Source organism: Monoraphidium neglectum, assembly GCF_000611645.1.
Source record: "Monoraphidium neglectum strain SAG 48.87 unplaced genomic scaffold scaffold02425, whole genome shotgun sequence".
Lineage (NCBI taxonomy): Eukaryota > Viridiplantae > Chlorophyta > Chlorophyceae > Sphaeropleales > Selenastraceae > Monoraphidium > Monoraphidium neglectum.
The window spans coordinates 1-8,351 of NW_014011203.1; the positions used below are offsets into that span (position 1 = coordinate 1).

At 62.3% G+C, this 8,351-nt stretch overlaps 2 protein-coding genes across 2 annotated transcripts; one reads left to right on the top strand and one right to left on the bottom strand.

The window, feature by feature from the left end:
* Positions 1–685: 685 nt before the first annotated feature.
* On the bottom strand, positions 686–5,183 carry MNEG_10701 (hypothetical protein; the record flags this gene model as incomplete). Its single annotated transcript, XM_014040826.1, has 6 exons — positions 686–1,988; positions 2,262–3,141; positions 3,400–3,542; positions 3,780–4,205; positions 4,456–4,541; positions 4,683–5,183. 6 exons carry the CDS (start codon positions 5,181–5,183, stop codon positions 686–688), a joined length of 3,339 nt encoding a protein of 1,112 aa, XP_013896280.1.
* Positions 5,184–5,446: 263 nt separating this feature from the next.
* On the top strand, positions 5,447–7,965 carry MNEG_10702 (hypothetical protein; the record flags this gene model as incomplete). Its single annotated transcript, XM_014040827.1, has 7 exons — positions 5,447–5,863; positions 6,161–6,360; positions 6,510–6,845; positions 7,081–7,170; positions 7,334–7,435; positions 7,605–7,715; positions 7,903–7,965. Coding segments are annotated over 7 exons (1,319 nt in total), but the record flags the coding sequence as incomplete, so codon positions are not given.
* Between the last annotated feature and the right edge of the window lie 386 nt (positions 7,966–8,351).

Sequence of the window (8,351 nt, forward strand, 5' to 3'; positions counted from 1 at the left end):
GCCCACGGTCCCGCAATGATCACTACTCGCTCTCACGTGGCATTGCGCGGTGTTTTGCGCCCGGTGTCACTGCAAGAACAGGGGTTTTCCTTGGACACTCCTTACCACTCCTTACGGCGGCGGCCCAGTGGCTCGCGCCGCCTCCTTAGAGGCACATGGATGTTTGCAAAGTGTTTGCGAGTTGCCTGGGTGTCTGGGTGGCTTCAGCACGATACAATATTATTCTTCTAAATAGTAAGAGCATTTTACGCCGACGCTGGACGTGAAGCCGCGTTCTTTGCCGCATGCACTATGATAAGTACTGAACAGTGTATAATTCTCTTTCACCCGTTCGAGTACACGAGAGGTCGTCGCGGGTAATGCTTTGTAAGACGTTTTGCGTCTGTCTGCATCTACCACCAACCGTGCAGACCGCAGCGTGCCCACCGTGCTGCACCCCTGCCCCTGCCCACGCACGTGCTGTCGTTGTGCATCCCCTGGCGTGCGTTCGTGTTCTGTGCGCACATGTGGCTGGCCAGACATGCTCCTATTTCATTGATAATAGCTGCAATTCAGCCAGGATCTGGAACTTGAGTGCCGGGCAAGGCGTTACACCACAGGTGGCCGCACACATGGCGCAAGTCACGAATCTACTGGTGTGCAGGTTGCTACTTCTGCGAAGGCGACCGCACAGATGGCGCAGGTCCTAGAGAGCCACGGTGTTCGAGAGGTTCGCATATGGGATAAACCATGCAGGGATGCAGCTGGCAGCGGCCGGCTGATGCGCCGCGCGGTCATACATGCGTGAGCACGCAATGACCTTCTCAGACAGCTCGTTCAAAGGAATGCACACATCAGCCTTGAATGGCGCCGACAGATCAGAGACATAGTACCCTGTCCCCCGCCACGTGGCGCGTGCGCGCGCGCGGTACAAGTCGCAAAAGGCAACGCGAAGTGCCTGTGGTGGCTCCTGCGCAGCCGCAGTTGCAGCGGCCCTCGCAGCTTGTGCAGCTGCTTCAAATGCAGAGTTTGCCTGCGCATGCCGGCGGCCGCGGCCGCGGCCGCGCCCACCCGAAGAGGGGCCAGGAGGGTGTGCATCCGCGGCCTGTTGGGCTGCGTGAGCGGCATCTGCTGCCGCCTGGCGCGCGGCTGCAGTGAACTTGGCGAAAAAGTGGATCCTGGCTATATAGGCAACAGCCTCGCCGTCCTCGATGTACCGCGCCACAGCAAAATATGATACCCGCTGAGTCGCGCGCGTGTACGCCGCAGACTTGAATGTGAAACCCCCGCCGCCCTGGTCCGCATGCTGGTATTTGAGGACTGCCGCCATGTTAAGCCAGACAGGGTGCCAGCCAGGCAGAGCTGGCCAGACCACATCAGTCAGTCGTAAGCGAATGCTGCGCTCCACCCGCTCAGACTCCGCAGCAGACAGCTTCTTGCCACTGCCGAGCAGCAGCTGGGTGTCCCGCTCATCATCCACCCCGCCCTCCGCCTGGCCGCCGGTGCCATGGCCGCCGCCGCCCTGGCCGCCGCCGCCGCCCTCGCCGCCGCCGCCCTGGCCGCCGCCCTGGCCACGACCGCCCTGCTGGCCGCGGCCGGCGCCGCCCCCCTGCTCGGCGGCCACCGCACCTGCAAGGCCGTCGCCCGCGGCGCTATCTGCGGCACCACCCGCGCCGCCGCCACCCTCGACGCTGCCTGCTGCGCCGCCCTCAACGGTGTCCACGTTGCGGCCGCGCATGCCAGCGGCGCGGTACTGCGGGATGAGCTCGTCAAATGTTTTCGTAAACTGGGGATATTGCATGCTGAGCTTTGCCAGGGCTGCGTCCACGACCAATGTCTTCAGAATCACCAGCTCAGGAGTGGTCGTGCTGCGGTACTTGGTGGCGCTCTTCATGTACTGGATGTACAGTTCTCCCCAGAATTCGCTCCAGCTACTGGAATGGCCGCGAAGCTGCGCCTGCCTCACAAGGCGGCAGACCAACTGGTGCAGGTTGTACTTGCAAAGCAGCCTGCAGGCAACGCGAAAGGTGGTCGGGGGTGAGAGAGGGGCGAAATACTTGCTCGTGCGTGCTGCTGCGCACCAGGGCTCAACATCCAACAAAAGAGCATGCAACACACGCGCCAAAGCATTCAGCCAGCGTACTTGGCATGCGCACCATCAGCCCATGCTAGAATGTGTGCGTTGGGGCGATTGCGCAGGTCCCCGCAGGTCCCCACAACCTGGAAAAAAAACCTGCACCGCACCCCGCCCGCCTGCCAGCCTGCCAGCCCTGCAAACGCACCTGCCAAAGTACTCCTCTGCGATCTTGCCGTACTCCATCAGCTCGGACTGGGCATACTTAGCAGCCGCGACAGCCGTTGGGTGTGTGTCACCCAGAGGCCGCAGGATTGTCAGCACCGCGTTCCGCAGGTGTCCCCACATGGTGCGCAGGCGCTGGTCAGGCAGCACGTCGCCGATGGTTGCATGAGGTGCGAAAATGTAGATGGAGAATGTCTCTATAAAGTGCAGGTAGTTCTCCATCACCCAGCTGCCACGAGCGTTGACCACGCAGGTGTAGGGGCGGCCAAAGTCGTCGGTCGCACGAACGTGGGCGGCGCGTGATGCGATGATGGCGCGTGCATAGCTGGGAATCCGCCACCAGGGCGTGGCCTGGCCTCGCTGGCCGCTGGAAAAGATTGTGTTGAGGAAGTTCTTGACCAAGCCCAGCAGGCACGCGTGGGCAATGGGCAGCAGGAAGACGTCGTAGGTGACGTAAGGCAGCGCCGTGACGATGCAGCTGGGGCCATGGCAACCAACGCTCTGTGCGTCAGCAGCGCCGGCAGCCACGCTGGCGGCGCGCGCAACGTGCTGCGCCTCAGTGACGAAGGTCTCACCCGCCAGCGCCACAGGCACCTGACGCGGCGGCCCAGGCGGGTCGCTGGGCTTTGGTGGGGGGGTGTACACGCCAGCAGGGACGGCCTCTTTGTAGCCGGGCCAGTAGTTCACGCCGTCTTCAGATCGCACGGATAACAACCAGCACCAGCCGCACCCCCGATACGCGTTGTGCGCCAGCCACATGGACACTTTGCGTCCAGCAGGGGTGTCAGCGGCAACGCCCGCCAGCAGCATGCGGTGTATGAAGGCGGGCTGCGACTCAGTTGCCGCAATGGCCAGGCCGGGACCTACAGTGGGGTGGGGTGGGACGGGTGTCGAAAGAAGTGGGGCAGGAAACCCAGGAGGGGGCGGTGGTCGAAAGAAGTGGGGCAGGAAACCCAGGAGGGGGCGGTGGTATGCAGCAAATGTGGGTGACAAATTGTGGGCAGCAGCAGCACAGCCTGACGGCGCAGCGGGCCAGTCGCCCGGGTGAGTTCTCTGCAAACCGCAATGTGCAAGGCACGGGAAGCTTTCTGTACCACCAATTTGCCGCCCGTGCATCCCACCTGTGGGTCCAAACTTCTTGAACTCGTCCAGCAGTAGCTCTAGGTAGGGGCCCATGCTTTTGGGCTCCTTGGGGCCGGGGATGATGACCAGCGGCTGGATGAGGGAGCGCTTGCTGCGGTGCTGGACACCGATGTCAAGGCACCTGCATTAAGGGATTGGGGCAAGCAGCAAGGGTTTGGCTGCAGCAATGACAGTTGAGATGACCTAGGTCTGCAGATCTTGTGGCGTTACTGCTGATGCTACCCCGCGCCACGTACGCAATCAAATTCAAGCAGACAGCGGTGATTGTGTTTGGGGTTTGTCAACAACCAGCCAAAGGGTTCAGCAACCAAACATAAGTTGGTTGACCATCGTTGACCAACTGCCTGTCACCACACACCTGACCGCGACCACGCCCATGGAGTGCTGCTTGAAGGCGAAAGGCTGGGCAAAGTCCAGGAAGATCTCGTAGCACGAGTTGTCTTGGTTCATGACTGCACCCCCGGTGGCGGTGTCCATCTCTGCAGCCAGCTCTGAGGTGTAGAAGCTGTCAGGGGCCCCGCGGCCCTGGCCGCGCAGTTCACAGAAGGCAGAGTTGGCCATCAGCTGGAGCCCGGCGTGCCGCAGGCCAAGGTGCCAAAAGCGCTTGCGAGGCACATAGCGCTCGCCGCTGGCCGAGGGCTGGGTGTCAAAGCGCCGCTCCCCACACTTGGTGCAGCGCGCGTCACAGTGCTGCTTGTAATCGCTGCGGGCCAGCGGTGGGAAGCGCTCACAGTCGTTCACGCACACGTGCTGCTCAAAGTCGTCGGTGCTGGAGCAATTGATGCTTTGCGTTTGAGGGGAGCACGGCGATTTGATTATGAAGGAGCGCACATTTGTGGACGGCAGGGACGCTGCGACGGGCCGCTTTTGCCCACACCCTGCAGGCACTGGCCTGTGCCTAGGGGCAGCCCAGCGCAAAAATTGAAATATTATCACACACTCTCACCTTGAGCAGCAGGAACAACGATGGGGGCAAAATGTTGCCCTTAGGCAGCACTTTTTCATGGTGCATGCGGCACAGCTCGTCGACGCACTGGTCGCGCATGGTGTGCGCCTCGCGCAGGCGCAGGAGCCACGTGATGTACTGCAGCAGCGTAATCTCGGCGCCAGGATACAAGGCCTGGGCCAGGCGCGCGCGGTAGAACGCTGCACTGCCGGGCTGGTCATTGCCTGGGGCCTCCCTGCCGTCACCCTCCCAATCAGGCTCGGCGTCGCCCAGCTGCAGCACTGCCGCAGCATCCTACCATAACTGCGCCATGACCGCGGTGACCATGGCAGGCCCCAGCTCTTTTTCTGCATGGTCCATGGCATCCGAGATGCCGAGGGCCGCGATAAGCTCCATGAACTGATCAACAGCAGCTGCGGTTTCGGCCTCTGTAGGCCCGCCACCATCGGCCGGCAGTGCGCCGGCGACAGCTGGCGGCTCCTCGAACTGCTGCGCGTTCAGAAGGCTGAGCGGATCATCGTCGACCTCCGGAGGCGCACCATCAAGTGTCAAGACGTCATCGTGGTCATAGGCACCGCCGGCTGCGCCATCTTCCTCGACTGTCGCGCTGCTCAAGCGGCCCGCCTGCGCCTGGTCACCCAAATTCCCAGGCGCTGCAGCCCCGCCGCTGCCACCTGCCCCTGCCGCGATTCCCAGCATGTGCTGATGCCCTTCCTGAACAGCTTGCCACTGGACGCGCATCGCGGGGCCGCTGGCAGAACTGTCGAGTGTGACAAAGGACGGGCCAGGCCGGCCCGGCGAAGGAGGCGTGGCCATTTTCACTGCAGTGTGCAAAGAACTCTTGCGATGAGTTTATGGGTGCGTTGCGAAATCTGGGCGGCGCAAATAGGCAGGTTGTGAGGCCTTGAGACGTGCTTGAGTGGCAGGGGCGCGACCCCGCACCTGCCAACTGTGCGCCGAGTCTGCCGCGTCCCGATCCATCGGCTAGCAGATTATCTCCTTCAGCTTCATTATCCGGGGCAACGTATGATGCCGGTTATCGCCCTGCGGGCAGCCAGTTTTGATCCTGCTGATCAACAATGGGCCTCATGCAAGAGCTCAACGCCCTGCAGGCCAACCCGGACATTGCACATAGATATGTAGACGTCGTAGGAGTGGCGCCCGACGGCCACCGCGAGCAGCTGAGAGTCCTGGCGCTGAGCAGCGACACCGACCTCAGCAGCTGGCTCGATGGGCACCTCATCTTCATCGACCCAGAGCGTAAGACGCAAATAGCGGTTGCTATGCTCTGGCGCACGTGCGCTGCCTTCATCATGCGCAACCAGGATCTTTTTCAAAGCTTTGGCATGGAGGCCGAGCTGGTCCGGGGTCCGCGGGGCCCAGTCATGAACGTTACAGTGTATGTGGCACCGCGGATCACGGAGCTTGCCTTGCCAGCCGCCGTCGTGGCGCCCGCTGACCAGCAGATCAGCGCCAGCGTTCTGGTGGGGCAGCAGGTGCGACCCAGAGGGCGCCCGCAATATAAAAATACGAATAGCGATCCCCACTGTGTCCTGAGTGCAGTCAATGCGCAGAGGGCCCGATCCCCCGCTCCTTTAGATGCGTGCACCTCGCTACTTACACAAACACACACACACACACACGCACGCTCGCACGCACGCACCTCGCACGCACCTGCAAACACACATACAATTCATCACTTGCATCTCAACCAACAGCAGGCTGCTGCAGCGGACTCAGGGAGGAAGAAGGCTACAAGGACACACCACGCCTGGGTGAAAGTCGCCGACCAGGCTATTGCCGCCAACTGCGTCCGTGACAAAGAGGGCTTCTTTTTCCAGATCGACAAGTCCGAGGAGGCACTCAGCAAGGAACAGATGGAGTTTGTAAAATGCGGCGTTGATGCAGCTGTGCACACAGTGCTGGTGGACCCGTCGGTACTGGAGGACCGCCGCAGCAATATGCCCAGCATCGTGCGCAACAAGGTCACGCGGTGAGCGATGCAGATGCACAGCAGGTGTGGGACAAGCATGCATCAAGGCTGTGGCAGGTGGCATGCTGTGTGCTTGGATGTTGCGCTTGGTGTGCTCAGATCGACTGAACCCAGTATTAAAACAGATCACCACTCAACTGCAACGCCAGCATGATGAGCGAGATGAACGGCGACCGACTGGGCTTCAAGCAAGAGAAGATCAGGCGGCAGCAGTGGGTCGAGGGCGATGTTGTGGACGGGCAGCACCAGCCCACCGCGCTGCGCAGTGCGTGGGAGGCGGGCATCAAGCCCGCGGCCTGGCTGCAGCTGGCCAGAATCCCCCTGGCAGCTCACGCACAGCATGCGGTCAAAACGGCGCTGGCAGCGCTGGGGACCTCAGCCCCCTCTAACACAGCGCAGCAGGGCAACGCCAACCCCATGCTCCCGCCGACAGCCCACGCGCCGCGGACCCCTGCTGGGGTTCACACAACCGCGGTGGTCCTGAGGTGGGTGCCCGGAGGAATTCTGCACGTCGCCGGCCCAACCCGCCTGCAGGCAAGCCTCGGCAGCACCACAACGCTCTGCCAAGGCTTGCCTAGTTGTGGGAGATTGCTGCCTCTTATAAGTATTTGCACAGGCATTGGTTTTCAAGCTGTCTTGGCTACTGCGCTCACGGTGTTGATACTGCCCTATAATATATAATATTGCTGCCCTCATCCTCCCAACTATTCCTTCCCACAGCCCCAACCCGCAAGCCAACTGCGCTGGGCGGGGCAGCAGCGGCAGCGGCAACGGCAGTTGCGCCAGCGGCACGCCCTCCGTGGGCGGCAGGTGCGCTGCTAGGGTTGAGAACCTGGCTGTGTGCCTGGATGCGCACAGCGCAATGCACGGCCCGCTTGTCCAGCCGAGCATAATGATTTTAGAAACTCCATCGCCAACACAAGCTCCTTCCCTTGCATATGCCGCGGCGCCCATCCTCCCCCTCCTCCCACAGCCCCGACGAGGCAGCCAACGGCGCCGGGCAGGGCGGCAGCAGCAGCAGCGGCAGCGGCCACGGCAGTGGCGCCCGCGGCACACCCTCCCTCCTGAGCGGCAGGTGTGCTGCCAAGGTTGAGAACCAGGCTGTGTGACTGGATTCGCGCCCAACAATGCATGGCCTGCTTGTTCAGTTATGCAGTAAACACCATACTCAACTCAAGCTCCACCCTTATGTACGCGGCGGCGCCCTCTCCCCTGGTCACCGCCCCCGCCCCCTGCATCCATAGCCTTGGCGTGGGAGCCAACGGCGCCGGGCAGGGCAACAGCAGTGATGGCAATGCCGGGAACGCGGGGCGTGGCGGCGGCGCTGGAGACCCCACCGCGCTCCTAAGCGGCAGGTGCACTTGCACGTTTGCGCATTTCTGTTGGGGTGTGCGGGTATGTGGCAGCGCACAGGTGCTGTTTGAGCAGTGAGCTGCGTGCACGTGCAGTTTCCAAAACCATGCGTGCACAATCACGCATGCACGTGCACTCGTGCGCGTGCTCACGCGCGCGCATGCCCCTGCACTCTCCACGAACCAACAGGTCCTTCCTGCTGCCTGGCATGGTGGACACCAGTGGCAACGTGGTCATCCCACCAGGCGGCCGGTGCGTGTGAAGGGGGCGCGCACACTGTTGAAAAACTCGAGTGGTATTGACCGGGTAGTTGGTCATGTCTGAATTACACCGGGCTGGCTGGCCCCTGCCTGACCCCCGCGCCCGCTGCATACTAGCGTCCATTGTGCATGTCAGAATGGGGGTCGAGTGCATAAGTGCTGCCGGTGCGTCACTAAGTTCCATCCCACCCACTATGCTGCACCCCTGCATTCATGACAGGCTGCAAACCAACACGCCTGTCAGCGCGGAGGCCGCCCTGCCTGCTGCACCCGCGCCCGAGGACACAGCCACCGACGCCTTTGGCTGTGAAGATCCACTTGCCCACAGGCGCGGCAGGGGCAGCAGGGGCGGCAGGAGTGGCGGCGCATCAGCTCGAG